Source organism: Patiria miniata, unplaced genomic scaffold (genome assembly GCF_015706575.1).
Source record: "Patiria miniata isolate m_02_andy unplaced genomic scaffold, ASM1570657v1 HiC_scaffold_5, whole genome shotgun sequence".
Lineage (NCBI taxonomy): Eukaryota > Metazoa > Echinodermata > Asteroidea > Valvatida > Asterinidae > Patiria > Patiria miniata.
In genome coordinates this window covers 27519362-27534842 of record NW_024037072.1, presented here as the reverse complement: position 1 = coordinate 27534842, position 15481 = coordinate 27519362, and the positions used below count along the sequence as shown (strand labels likewise).

The 15481-nt window shown below is 41.7% G+C and overlaps 1 protein-coding gene across 5 annotated transcripts in view; it reads left to right on the top strand.

Annotated features, from left to right (window-relative positions):
* The window catches only part of LOC119740510 (insulin-like receptor), a 75710-nt gene that overhangs the window by 53902 nt on the left and 6327 nt on the right, over positions 1 to 15481 (top strand). For all 5 annotated transcript variants that reach the window (XM_038215845.1, XM_038215846.1, XM_038215844.1 and 2 more), the window contains 13 exons: positions 747 to 852; positions 1738 to 1842; positions 2288 to 2391; positions 3249 to 3317; positions 3915 to 3975; positions 5034 to 5081; positions 7489 to 7691; positions 8327 to 8386; positions 9569 to 9638; positions 11273 to 11522; positions 12173 to 12375; positions 13222 to 13412; positions 14750 to 14848. In XM_038215845.1, coding sequence (XP_038071773.1) covers positions 747 to 852; positions 1738 to 1842; positions 2288 to 2391; positions 3249 to 3317; positions 3915 to 3975; positions 5034 to 5081; positions 7489 to 7691; positions 8327 to 8386; positions 9569 to 9638; positions 11273 to 11522; positions 12173 to 12375; positions 13222 to 13412; positions 14750 to 14848 — 1569 coding nt within the window. The remainder of the gene's footprint in view (positions 1 to 746; positions 853 to 1737; positions 1843 to 2287; positions 2392 to 3248; positions 3318 to 3914; positions 3976 to 5033; positions 5082 to 7488; positions 7692 to 8326; positions 8387 to 9568; positions 9639 to 11272; positions 11523 to 12172; positions 12376 to 13221; positions 13413 to 14749; positions 14849 to 15481) is intronic.

Genomic DNA, 15481 nt, shown 5'->3' with positions numbered 1-15481 from the left:
GATATCTTCCGGTTCCTTCAGCAGGTCAGAGAACGTAAACAATCCAAACAAAATAATGACTGCCATATGTTGACAATGGTTCCACTAGAGTCATTCGCACTTTGATGTTACAGCGTATGCCCACTGTTTGACACCAACCAACCATTGGTTGACTAATGGTTGTTGCGCAAACTTGCCCTGTATAGCATGCAACCACTGTTCCTTGATCATGTGGCTTGCAATACGCATGACCTAGCTATCAAAGTTCACCTGAATGTGATGTGCACAGGCCCAATAACAGCCTTCAGGTTTGTCACTCTAGCTCATGTTTCTACAGTGACATCATACAGTGAAATCTTGATAGTCAAACTTCAAGGGAACATGTTCAAAATTTGACTTGAGCAGAGTTTTGAGTATAAATGCAGGGTTGTATATCATTATACTACTGAAGGGAATGGATTCTTTGTTTGACTTAACAGATGTTTTGAGTTATCAGAGTTTGACTTATTGAGATTTCACTGTATTGTCACACTTTCCTCATTTGTTTTGAATATGAGCGAAAGCTTGGAAGGATATAATGAACTTCGCATCAGTGTTCAAAATCAGATTCCAAATCAGAGACTGCAGAAACGAAAGGTAGACAGGTCAGGTTGGTGAAGTGAATCTGCAGTTTGATGAATCTAGCACCCCGGTGCCAGTGCCCAAACATGTATGCAAGACAAGCCAGACTATAATTCGAATTTCAATGTTTGATTGTGTTTATACAGAATCAGACATTATCAATGGATCTGGAAAGGGTGTGTGCCAAATTCTTCCAGGTTGTGTTTGTCAACCAGTTTGGAGCAAGTCCTTCTAGCGAAATGAAAACCCTTGGTAAGTTTTTGTGCCATGGAAGGGTACATTTTTCTCAATACTGAAAGAGAAGATTTGCACTTTATGTAAGACATACCCCATGACCCCCTACGTCATAGGCATAATTGAAATGACACGCCGACACATATAGATCCAAGGGATCAGTATTAACCCTAACTCCCTAGCATAATTTACAAGGAACCGTACGTAACCCATCCTGGAAAATTCCAACACCCACGTGAGAAATCGTACACACACACTGTTGTACTTAGATTCTGGAGGTATATGCCAAACCCAATGTAAAAGTCCATCAGTTTAGGGGTACTATACCCATCCCAACGGATTTCAACAAAACCTGTCGTTGGGCTTTGTTGGGTTGAGTTTGGTTAGGGTTAATTAAAAACTAGGTGGTTACCCTGCTTTGGCGGTTCATAGGACACATAGAGTTGCTGGATGTAGCGATTGATTATCATGAGAAGTTGTCCCCCTACTGCGATCCTTTTGCACTCGAAACCACCCTGAAATCGGTGCTGTTGTACGTTGTCTGTGCATATCATACACGCGGCCTGATGACAGTGTCTGCGTGTGGTCAACTCTTGAGCAATCATCACCCCGTAGCTAGCTAGCTCTGTGTGTGTATTGTGTACACAGACAGCATTGTGCGCAATACATTGGGTTTGCGTGCCTGCGATGTGTGCATGCTTTTGTCCACGAAGGGAATGAGATACGTCCTAACGTTGGTGGCACCACCCCGTTTCCCCCCCCCCCCCCCCCAACCCGGTCTCCTCAGAAAAGAGATTGACCGTCACATGTACTACAGCAAACTTCCTGTTTATTGCTGACGTCACCTTATGTTACATTGTGTTTTGTGACATTCCCCGTGGTGACAAATCTTTTTCATTGCAGATCCTATCCAAGTCATCAAGGGCAACAATGTCACAGCGAGGGTTGATCCACTTACGTCCGTCCAGAACTCTCTTACCCTCAAGTTGTCTTGGGAGGTTGTTTCAGGTAGAGGAGTACTCGTCATTTTCATGGGCAGAGTATGAGACGGGTTAGATGCGTAGAATAACCCCCCAAAAAAGTCACCAAAAAAATGGGGGGAACTGCAATCTTTCTGTAAAGTTTTTACAAAAAATTTAAATTCATAAAGTGCAAATTGTCGTGACAACATTTATGCAGATTTCATTTAATCAGAAAGATTTTGTATTTTCTGAAGGTTCATACTTCAAATTCAAGATATTCCCTGAAAATGCTCACAAATGTAGGTCTACAAAACTAATTATTGAATCAACTTATTTAAGCATGTGGGTTTTTTCAAAATTTAATTCAAATGTTTTTTTAGAAGTTCTGTGGGTTTGTTTTTTTAGACATGTGCACATGTGTGCTGAAGAGAAGATTTTTTAAAATGATGGAATTAAATATAATCTTGCATTTTTTTTTATCTGTTTGACAGGGTGGATACCCAGTATTAATTACTACTTGGACCCACTGAGTGCCCCACAGTGCAAAGTACCAGCATTTGATCCTAATCTCGAACACCCAGTACATCGTCAAAATGTAGGCACAATTCATAATTTCAGTGTATTTACTAGTGACGTAGCTAGGTGGGAGGGGGGGGGCTGGTTAGCGGGTTCCTTCTCTCTTGGATGTCAAAAAAAGGACCAGTGCAAAAAAAGGGTAAAGAAGAGGTCTTTAGCCAAAATGACTTATTTAATGATTTATTATATAGCAGTACAAACTGCTAGGATTGGACTTAAAAGCAGCTGTGTGCAGTACATATATATACATGTAATATTTCCTTCTTTATATTTGTTATCCCACGCGCGCGAGTGGAACTCGGAATAATGTACTGCGTCTGGGTCCCGCATGCCACGAGGCCGAAGGCTAAGTGGTATGTGGAACGCACTACATTTTCCGTGTTTTATACGAGTGAGAGTGGGATAGCGAATTCATCTTCAAGCAAACTTGACGTACAGTTACATGTATGTTGGAGCACGCTGTACATGAACTTTTCAGTGGTTATCCTATTATGCGTGCGTGCAACAGGAATGGCGCACGTATCTTGGAATAGCGCGATACACAGAGTGCGGTATGGACCATGGTATATGAGATAATGTACCACGGTTTGTTGCCAGGGACATGATGGATCGACCAATTAGGATGGAGGATACAAGGTTGCTTGAAGATAACACGAATAGCATCCTCTGGTTTCTAACCATGTCCAGCCTCCTTCACCATAGCCTCCTACACTATAAGTCCTCCCAGTGAAAACCCTTGTATAGTTTTTGTGTACAAATCCCATACAATATTATTACAAGGTGATTCCACTAATCCACTAAATTCCACTAAATCTGTTTTTACTTTAATCTCGACATTGTTTATGATAATATACAATTTTGTCTTATTTTGTACAGATTACAAATAGACAAGTGACGATCATGGGTAACGAGCTGGCCCGAGGCAACTGTGACGTTACATATGAGGTACGTTGATCAAACATCTAGTCCACTGTTCTTTTGATTAGTCTCCTTCCAGTTAAAGCCCACAGTTCATTGTCCACAAGTTGTTGGATATTGTGTCTTCTAGTAGGCCTACGGTGCATTTCCGCCTCCAGTTCTAGCAAATACTAGGGGTGTGCTTCTGAACCAGGTACCAGTTCCGGTACTCGAGTACCCGACCACTTATGTCAGGAACCGGTTCTAGATTATGGGATCAGGTGCCCCTAACCATGTTTACAACTTACTAAGTAAATTTCTCAGACAATGAAAAAGAAATGTCTGTAATGCAATTTGTTGGGATATTTCAAAAGGAAAACCAGGCTACAGGCTCCCTCTGTGATAAATACTCTGCATGAACAACTTCAGGCATTGATTTGTCTTGACCTATTGAAATCTGGCTTCTGTTTACCTGTGACCCTGTGTTGTGCATGGAAGATGTACATGTATACTGACCCTTCATTCCCAACAGACAACTACTTGTGAGTTTTTTTCTGAGAATTTATGAGGCCACACCTTTCGAACTTCAACTTTTTTTTTCTGGTTTGTTTATTGGATCCCTTTTGATTTCCTTTTCTTACACAGGTTCAAGGAACTTTTGGAGCCTGCTATGATATTAAACCAGTGACTTTCAAGTATGCATTTGGTAGGTTGGAGTAGTATATAGTTAATTTTTTTTATTATTTGGTGTTAAGCAAGAGTAGCACACTGGTCTTGTGACTTATTTCCATTGTGACACTTCATGGAAGATGATAGAATAGAATAGGACTGCAACTTTAAAATTAATCGTTCCCTTTTCATTTTTGGTTTTGATTAATCGAATGGCCAATTTTTTTTTGGGGGGGGGGATGCAGTTGAGAAAAAAAGCAATGATTTAAAAATGATTTTCCCTATATCTCGATGTTTGAGCTTAGGCGATTCTGATTTGTTCAGACAATCGTCATATTCTTGGCAATATTTTATAGCCAATATCGTCCAGTGCTACAGGAAATGTTTGAGATTTTTGGTTTAATACATTTTTGGTCATTCCCTTATGCCTTCTGAAAGGAAGCTTTTATTTGGCCAAAGGGGTTTTTGATTATTCAAATAGAAAACTGTAACCGAATAATTCAAGAAAATTTGAGGAAAACCCACAGGAGCAGACAGGGTCTGATAACCTATTCCACACGTTGGCCCAGGCGGGTCACAGCGATGGAAGGTGCTGCACACAAGGGTGGATCCAGGACACAATTTGTTTGGGGGGTGAGGGGGGGGGGGATTTTGGTCCCCAAAATGTTTTTAGATTCTAGATGTGAGGCAATTTGAGGTGCAATCTGAGGCAATTTCTGACCACTTTAATCAATTTTTTAAGAGGAAAAGATAGTGGTGTACGATGCCACTGAAAAAAAAATTGGGTTCTTTTTTGGGGGAGGGGGGGGGGGCGCATGGCCCCGTTGCACTGCCCCCCTCCCCCCGTATCCGCCATTGGCTGCACATGGGTGGGAAGGAAAGTAGATATTGGAACAGTGAACAGTTGACAGGCCCCTTAGGCCCCCCCCCTTTTTTGGTGGGGGGGGGGAGTGTTCTTTGGTCTTTCTCAGAAGGCTTGATGGAATGCGAGATGCAAATTTTATTGGACATAAGAGTTCACCAAATCTCCTTTGTCTACCGTACTAATACAACTTAATAATCACTGCTTTTATTTTTTACATATTTATTCTTTAGTTTGCGATTACATTCTTCGAAATATGGCACAGTACTGCGCAGCTCCGTGTAAGTAGTATGCCAATCATTGTATTTGCAAATTTGAAGTTATTTTGAATTATTCATTTGTTTGACAAGTAGGAAAATACTTGTTTTATCTGTGTAACCCACCTACTGCTTAAACAGTCACAGACAGTCAAAAATTTCATCCACTTCCCCTGCCATGCCTTTTACACAGGCTAGTCACAAACGGGTCATATTTGAAGCAAGCACTTTGACTAGTCAAATTCAGTCAGCATACAATAGCAGGAAATCACCTACATTCAAAGCACAGCTGTATCAAGTTACATAAACAGTCACAGCCAGTCAATCCTGCTTTGTGTAAGCTGGGAGCTCTTAACTGTCAAAAACAGTCACTTTATTTTGACTGAAAGGACAGAATGGATGTTTGCATAGGAGGGTTAATCAAGCTTAGTAATGTGCCTTAAAGCTACAGTCCATCATTTGTAATTTGTGCATTTTGTTCGTTTGAAGCAACAAGAGAGTTCAAAATCTAATGAAGGATACTGAGCAACTAACCTGATGAAGTTTCAGCTAAACTGTAGCTGTACATTCCGAGAAAAACAGCATTCTAAGATCTCAATTTCAAATCAAAAGTTACTAAATCATGTTTTGAATTGTTTTGAATTGCAGCTATACGCGACGTCGCGCACTGATCCGATGAATTATAACAACCGCGTGCGCGTGCGCGTGCGCGTGCGCGTGTGCGTCGTTCCAATACTTGTGCGCGCTGTGCTGAATAACAAAATGAACTACTAATTCAAATTTTCCTACGGTGCTTCTTAAGAATCACCGTTGGAAATGCCTTCATTCGTTGATTACTTCAAAATGACAACTTCCCAGAAAGAATAATTTCACAGGGAGTTTAGTTCCCGTACTATCTTTCAACCAAGGTTGTTTTTCGGCAATAATTACGCCAGTTACTTTTTGGATGGCTGCAAATGATGGACTATAGCTTTAAAGGGAATGTTCATCATTGGCTTTTGCTGTAATTGTCAGAAATGAACTATTTGAGGGGTGAGTATTATATATCAAATATTGTTACACTGACATGTTTGAAGTTTTGTGTTCGAAAATGCTGCAAAAACAAGAAAAACCAAAAATGTTCAAGAAGTCTGGTTCCCTGACTCCACTAAAGATGAAATGGATCAATTTATAGATGCCGGAAAATTGTAAGGTAAGGGAACCAGTCTAGCTGGTCTGCACTCGTTCATGAACATGTAACCAATAGCAAACAAAATTTGGACTGAAACAAAATGGTAAATTTGGAGCAGTAGTTGAAAAATAGTTAGGTTTTTCCAACGGTGGTCGGCCGACCACCGTTGGAAATTTTTACAAAAATACCACTTTTCTTGAAAATGACTTCACACCAGGTGCCATAATTTTACAGGATGCTTTAGACTGTCATTTACCAACATCCTAGTAAGGTATTTCGTAAAAATTTGGTAGTTTTGTTTTTCGATGTTTGCAAATGTTGTATATTCCCTTTAACATATTTAATGGAACATAAATGTATTAGTGAATTAAAGAAATGTGAAGAATCAATTCCTCTTCGCAAAAACTGCTCTAGATTTAGCTCTGTGGAAGGACAGTGGCACACAATTAGAGTTACCTAGATGTTTGTAATGTGCAGTAGTGGGTAGATCTCATTATTTATACAAACTACAGCTTCACAGCTAACTGAGATTTGACAAAGCTTTTCACATGTCATTTTATCATTCATTTCAACCCAGAACCTAGAAATGATGTATTTGGCTTGTGTTGCTTTTTTACATGTACATGCAAAATGTACTGTATCTTGGCAAATCCAGCGTTATGAAAGTGTAATGTCTTGTGGCAGACCTGATTAACTGTGATATCTAATTAATGTTTTAGATAAATGACCTAAAAGTCCTAGTCTGCAATCTCCTTGACCCATTACTAGATGATGGATGTATAAGATTTGAAAAATAGATTTTCAGGTTTATTCCTTGAGCTCTTAAAAGCTCTGTCACGGGTATTACTGGAATTGCCCATGTGCAATTTACACACTGTATGTAATGTGTGGCACTGAATGATTTATTTGTCCATTTTAATTAACCAGTTGACGCCGGGATTATTTTGACAAGAACGGAATGAGCGGGATTACTTTTCACTCGACCTCAAGCCAGGCAGGTTGAAGCCATCACCCTCGGGCAGCACACTCATATTTCCGGCCTCGCTGGCAGGTAGCTGACAGATATTTCTGGCCTCGCTCCCTGCGTGTTTATCTGTCATCCATTCCGAATACCGCAAAATGTTTGCGTGTATACACGGCCTCCGGCGCGAACTGGTTAACCTGAAAACATTTTTATGGGCTTTTCTTGAGAAAGAATTTTGTGTGTATTTTTCTGAAATTGATGAAGTGATTGGAATGATTCTTTTATGTCGTTGATAGCTCCTAAAATGTGCACGGTTGATGTGAAGACCATCAACGTGACCGACTATCGTCAGAACATGTCTGCTTACATCCAGTGGCCACCTGTGGAATCTCTCCCAGGCGTGTATGGCTACATTGTCCAGTGGGGCAAGTTTGTGCCAGCCGATCTTTTGCCGAACCTGGAGTCTGGCACCATCCAAGAAATCAACATTCCTGGAGTGGTAAAGACAACTCTAGCTTCTTTTTTTTGTACCGTTTTTATACAAATTTTCAAATCAACCACAAAGGGAAACTGATGAAGTGCATTCTAATGATTTTTGAATTCTTATTAGTTGGACAAAGAATTTGACTGGTGCGGTGCTCTACCAACTTAGTTACAGGGTGGTTAAAAAAGAAGGGAACCCACTTATGACAAGAATTGTAAGCTACTTATTTAACTTATTTGAACTGGTATTTTTTATAATGTCGTGAAGTATAGCTCTTCAACCAAACGTGGTGAAAAAATCTGTAGGCTGGGAACTCTTAACTGTTCAAAATGATTGATTGTGACTGAAAGGACAACTTTGCACAGAATGTATGTTTGCATAGGAGGGTTTTGATCAAACCATCAAATTACAAAAAAAATTCTCAGCTAGTAAATAAAACCATTTCTGATAATGGTCGCATTAAAAAAAACGCTCCTTAATCCGTATCCCTAGATCAGTTGTTCGAAGCAAAATACTACAATTGATCCAAATTATTGATGTAGAATTTGAAAGTATAAGCAAAATAGTACATGTGGAGGGTGTACATCGGGTACTTTTCACATTTAGAGCCTCAAACCGACTGGAGTTTTTCGGCCTTTCTTGTTCTATAGGAGAACAGTTATGCCTGGCTGACGGGCTTTAATGAGACAGACATTACATATGGAGTTAAGGTAAGACATGATAACCTTACTATACAAATCCGTCATAATCCACAGTAGTGGAGAGCCCTTTCATTAATTCACTTGACTCATTCATTCACTCATTTGTTCATTCACTTTCGTGATGACTTGATGAGTTGGGCCCATCTGTGCCTGTCCCTGCTAAAACCTCAAGAAGATCTGGAGGTCTATGGTGCCGGATAAACTCAAACGAGCTCTATTCCGTGCATCCATGGAGTCCATCCTACTCTACAGCTCTGAGGCATGGACCCTTACTACAAAGCAAGAGGCTCGACTTGATGGCTGCTACACTCGCATGCCGAGGATGGCTCTAGACGTGAGTTGGAGAGACAAAGTCAGGAATGATGTGCTCCATGGCAACCTGCCAAGGATCTCTACAACTATCAGACTTAGGCGTCTGCGATTGGCTGGTCACTGCGTTCGACATCCAGAGATAGCTGCAAGCCAACTCATCTTATGGGACCCACTCATGGAGTAGCCTCTCGAGGTGGGCAGACGCTAACCTACGTGGACCAGCTGCGTCTTGATACTGGGCTAGCCTCCGCAGCCGAGATCAGGACGGCCATGGGAGACCGTGATGCGTGGCGTGCTTTTGTTGCAGTCCGACGAGAGTGGACTTGATGATGTCCCTGTCAAGCATAGTGTTGGAAGGAGATGGACAGCTCAGACCAGTTTCCAACTCGATGGGTGTTTTCAGGGTCATGTTGGGACAACCTCTACGACAAGGGGCATCAGGCTTCCAGAGAAGAACACGACTAGCTGGCTCATTATGGCTAGCCAAAGGCGAAGCTGTCTGATGATGGTGGAGATAGGGGGAAGGGCAACGTATAGAATGGAGTTTGGGAGATGTTGTTGCCAAAAATACATTCTGTACAGCACACAACATCCTTGTATAGATGCCATCAATGGATGTAGAGATTTGTTGGTCAAGGGTCCAGGACTCTCAACCATAGGGAAGGATGGATTCCACTTGACACATGGTATCCAGAATTTGCTCAAAAAGTGCTGTCAGTACTACATTCTGTTGAGTTTTGCTTGACTTAGGAAGTTTTCAATGCACATTCCAATGAGTAGTCACATGCATGAACATGAGCGAATGCTACATGTAGTTCCATTGTATAGTGGATTGCTTTTTCTTTTTTACGTTCATTCTTGTTTCATTAAATGCTTCAGGTTGCAGTGAATAGGAGTGGACCCAGTACCAACTTAAACATGGTGCCCATCAAACCGTTTGAATTCACAGGTAATGATATGAAATCGATTCTGAACATGAGCAGACATGTTACAAAATCTTCACGTCTAATTCTTTACAAAGCAGTGGGGACGAAAAACAAAACATTCAAAGATCTGTGAGTACGATAAAAGATGATGTTCCTGGGTGTTGTTCTATCATGGTATCAGATTATGAAATTTCATTTGTTGAGAATTGTTCATGTTGCGTGCTGCACAAGTTCATGTATGATTGTTTCCACGGAGTACATTACCTTATGTTACCAGGGTTAATCACCTTTCATCGTTCTCAAAGACTTTTGAACAGTTTTCGTCGCTGCTGCTTTGTACAACACAGCTCAAATAGACCCTGGTCACAATTCCGGATAGAGTTACCCGGCACGGCCGCTTGTCAGTGCCGACCTGTGTGTGTGTCCGAGTCAACACAGAATTTTCATTAAAAAAACGAAGCACTGGACTGTTCAATTATAATGCATAGGGTGTCAAACCGGAAACAAATGCTGTCATTATGAAAATAACATTTTAATTTTCATATTATTACTTTTAAAAACTCTAAAAACTAAGACCATGGTATAACAAAACAATTGTTGTCTGTTTTGATATAGTCCATGATTATTTGTATGCCCTTGGGAACAATGCCATCCTCGGCTTTGCGTACAAAACGCCATGAACTACATTACAGCAGACAACAATTGTAAAATGTACTCTGTGGAGTCCACAAGGTTGTCATGCATGAACTTTTTCCGTCGGCCGACCATCGTTGGAAAAAAAACTTACTTTTTGCAAATACTGCCCCAACTTACCAAATGTTGTTAGTGCACGTTTTGTTTGCAATCGGTTTATATACATTCGTGGCGGGTGCAAACCAGCTAGTCTGGTTCCCTGACCTGACAATTTCCCGAAGTCTATAACTTGCTTCTTTTCGTCTGAAGTAGTGTCGGGGAACCAGACTACAAAAACAGCATTTTTGTCTTGGTTTTTCCAGCATCTATAAACACAACACTTTAAACAGGCCCCACCCTCATCCCTCCATTTCTGAAAATTACAGGAAAAGTAAATGTTGTATATTACCTATAAAGGTATAGTCCATCAGTTGTAATTTGTGCATTTGTTCGTTTGAAGCAACAAAAGTGCTCAAAATCTAAAGAAAGGTGCTGAACAACTAACCTAATGAAGTTTCAGCTCAGCTTCAGCTATATATTTTGAGAAAAACAACATTCTTGGATCTCGATTTCAAATCAAAAGTTGCTGAATCATGTTTTGAATTGGGCCTGAATTCAGCGTGAGACGTTCTCACTAGCCGACTGCAGTTACGCGATGTCCCGCACCGATCCGACGAATTATAGCAACTACGCGCGCGCGTGCATCGTGTCAACGCTTGCGCGCGCTTCGCCGAATAAAAAAACACGAACTACTAACGGAAATTTCCAACGGTGCTTCTTAAGACGCACCGTTTGAAAGGCCTTCTTTCATTGATTTCTTCAAAATGACAGCTTGCCAGAAAGAATAATTTCACAGGGAGTTTAGTCCTCTTACTATCTTTCAACCTAGTATGTTTTTCAACAATAATTACGCCAGTTACTTTTTGAATAGCTGCAAATGATGGACTCTGGCTTTAACAATCTTTCTTGTTGCCTGCAATTGCAGCTGTCGAGTCGACCGCTTCTGGCCCCCAGAGTGCCTTACCACTGCGCAGCACCCAGCTACCCAAGGTGTTTCCAATCATGACCTTCCTGGTCCTTGTGCCAGTTCTCCTTGTCGTCGCCGCGGTCGTGTTTGTCTGGACCCTATGCGTGTATCGCCGTCGGCTAATGGAGTCCCGTTTGTCCAAGAGGAGGCTCCGTAGAGACGAGGAGAGCATGCACAACGTGTACTCCATAACGCCGGCCGCTGACAGGTGAGTCAAGAGGGCAAATTTGCCTCAACCATCGGTGAGATTTGATAATGCAATCTTGACACCAATATGTTATTGTGAGTTCCCTCAGCTTCCCTTCTGGAAATATTTCCATGATTGCTTAGTAATCCGCATGCCTAGTGGACTATCGCCCGGGTATAAAACCGACGTGATAGTATACTGCGCATGGGTATTTACCCTGTGCGTGAAATAGACGTACCGACTTAATAAGAATAACCTTTCCCAAAGTGAAGATGGGGATGGTACCCAGGGGCGGATCTGGGGGTGGGGGTGGGGGGGGGGGTGGAGTAACAGTGTTACACACTGTCATATGTTAATCCCACAATGAAGGGTGCAGGAGTACTGCAACTGTACTTCCAAGAGCTTAGTTGAGGATGGAGCTCAAGTGTTGTGAGTACAGAACATGCCAAATGAGGCTTATGATCCTGTGGACATGGGCCAGTATCCACGAAAACTACTCCACATAAGTCCTACTTTTATCCTGATTTTGTCTCCCCAAAAAGTCCTACTTTTGTTCTGTGTTTTTGAAAATATTGATCCTGCTGTTCTCCTACTTTGTCACTTGGGTCTGCTTGAAAGCCTGCAAAAATGACTTTATAAAGTAATGTTTTCCAATTGGATTTTGCCATCAGCCCAGACACTCCCATACCAGACCGTTGGGAGATGCCGTTTGAGCGACTTGAGATGGGGGAGGTACTTGGCAAAGGCCAGTTTGGTGTCGTGATGAAGGCCTTCATAGCTGGCAAGCTGTCCACACACTACACGTCGGGTTCCAGTCTCTTCAGAGACTCCATCAAAAGATATGACGTTCACGTCGCTGTCAAGATGCTGCATGGTAAGAATTTACTTCTTTCCTTTTTTAACCATTGACCAAACTACCAGCCCTTGACAAGACAAGGTTAGTCCAAGAGCGCACACAGGTTTATTCAATTAATTCACAATGGCTATTCACAGAAAGTCATTTAATGCATCTGGTGTACACAATGGGCCGGATTTAGCTCATTGTATGGTCATCCAATTACAATCGAACTTTTCAATTCTGTATAATTCTGTCACCTTTTAATGACATGAGTGACTGTCCCAATAAGAAAAAACCTCAATTTTTAACTTTCACCTGAAAGCTATATTCCTTCATTAGGGACTGACTGCTCTGCCAGATTTCAACTGGCTAGCCTACCTTCCCCCCCCCCCCTCCCCGAAGGGGGAGTGTGGCCAAGTGGTTATAGGGTTCATCATAATCAGAGTGCAGAGTCAGGGATTTGAATCCAAGGGTTCCAATCCATATGTTGTGTCCTTGAGCAAGCTACCTTACCCCCACTTGCCTCTCTCCACCCAGGAGTATTGATTAGTACCGGCATTAGCTGGGGAGTAATCTGTGATGGACTTATACCGTCCCATCCAGGGGGAATAGAAATATTCCCAGTCAATTCTTGCCAAGGAAACTGGAGATAAACGCCAGCCTGATGGGCCAGGTTGGCTCGTGACAGACTTTACTTCTTTAGCCTACCCCGGCAACCTCAATGGTTAAGTAGATTAAGATGTCTGCACTTATAAACCTGAGGTGGTGGGTTCAACTCCCACCCAAGCAGTTCGTGAATTTTTACTCACAAAGTATGGTGAAAGGCAAAAGAAACAAGAACAGTATTAGATTCACTTTGTTTCATCCCCTTGTTGATTGCAGGGGATGCCGAGGAGATACAAAGGCAGGAATTCCGTCGTGAGATGAAACTGATGAAGGACATAGGCCGTCACAGCAATCTGGTCAGTCTGCTGGGCTGCTGCAGCACCGATGCTGCGCCCCTCTGTCTCATTGTGGAGCACTGTTGCCATGGCGACCTGCTCCGGTACCTGAGAGCCAACCGGGGAGTTATGGTGAGACTTTTTCTCTTCAGCTCTGGATAAAGACACTTTGGCGTTAGTTGAGTCTGGACAGAACGCTTTATAGTAGCACCGTGTATCGTTATTGATTGCCATGATGTTACTAAGACCTTTCTACCTTAGGGATGCCTGCGCAGCAGTCAGTGTTTGTTTTGTTATAACGTTTGTTTTTTTTCCACAGCCTGGCACAAAAAGCAGTATCAAAAGCAACAAAATTATGATCTTACAACCCATTAGCACTAGTACTACATTGTATTACATTGTGTTTAAAACCATAGAGTGCTCGGGCTGTTTCGGGCCCAACAGTGAGTAATGGGCAGAGCGGCTTCGGGTGCTACAGTGACTAAAGGGTTAACAGTGTTAAAGCCAGAGTCCATCATTTGCAGCTATCCAAAAAGTAACTGCCGTATTCATTGGTGAAAAGCATACTTGGTTGAAAGATAGTAAGGGGACTAAACTCCCTGTGAAATTATTCTTTCTGGCAAGCTGTCATTTTGAAGAAATCAACTCAAGAAGGCCTTTTCAACGGTGCTTCTTAAGAAGCACCGTAGGAAATTCAAATTAGTAGTTCGGTTTGTTATTCGGCGAAGCGCGCGCAAGCATTGGCACAACACACAAGCGTGTGCGGTTGCTATAATTCGTCGGATCAGTGCGCGACATAATTTGCGTAGCTGCAATCGGCTCAGTGAGAACGTGTATCGGACGCTGAATGCAGGCCCAATTCAAAACATGATTCAGCAACTTTTGATTTGAAATCGAGATCCTAGAATGTCGTTTTTCTCATAATATACAGCTAAAGCTGAGCTGAAACTTCATCAGGTTGGTTGTTCAGCACCCTTCTATAGATTTTGAGCACTTTTGTTTCTTCAAACGAACAAAATGCACAAATTACAAATGATGGACTATACCTTTAAATTCTGTATGGTTCTACTGATCCAGTACCATTTATAGTTTGCCAGTTAATTACATGTACTCTCATAACTTCCTCTGGTCAAAGCAGTGGCGGACATAGCTTGGGCACCAGTGACACCAGAAATTCTCACAGTAGAACGGCTGACATCATCAAAGCTAGAATACGGTTGACGTTATTGCGCAATGCAACACAAACGTTGTTTTGTTGGGAACAGCCATTCGTAGAAAATTTGACATGTGACTGGTCTGGACCAATCACATTATGGTACCCAAGACAAGAGAATTTGAACAGCGAGTAAACGATTTAGTGTGTGCAATTTACAAAGGACACACAGTTTGCAGACTAAAAAACTGGAACAAAAAATATATTGCCGCCCAATTACAGATCTATACTTGTCATTTTGTATTCGTGTCTTGAGATACGGAATGAAAAAAGCGAGAAACCGGATGGAACTGAGTCTGATTCCTTGATGCCCAATGATCTGTTATCCTTTGCACGCCAGATTGCACGAGGCATGGTAAGTCATATGACAGATAACATTTTTTTTTCTTTTTACATTAGTTCAATATTATTAATGTTTTGTTTTGTTCATCTTGATGCAAAAATGAACTTCTTCTCACTGCAATGAAGATTCGCTCTTTTCACACTCCGCCATTGGGCATGCAGAGCCTCGATCAGGCAACTGTACACAATAAAAATAGCCGGTACAGTGATCTGGACCTCGACATGGGAATCACTGAATCGGCTATTTTCATTGTGTAAAGCTCCCAGATCGAGGCTCTGTATACCCATGGCGGAATTGTGAAAAGAGCGAATTAGGGGGGAAAAATTACTGCTATTCTTCATTAGAAATTAATACTTGGTAACAAACCAATTAACTTCGGTCATTTACACGTAGCTGCCAAAATGTAGCATGTGTGCAAATCATACCTAGAATGGAAAAAAAAGTAGTTCAAGAATTACTAGTCTTTGGGATTGGCAAGAAACAGATCTATGTACACCAGTGTTGTAGTCGAGTCCATCACAAATCCCTGCAAGTCCATCACATGTCCTCCAGTCCAACGGAAGATCACAAGCTATTCAAATGAGCTTTGACAAAGGCATTCCTTTGTTATTGTGCATCCCCTGGTGCTTGTGTCTGGACTTGTGA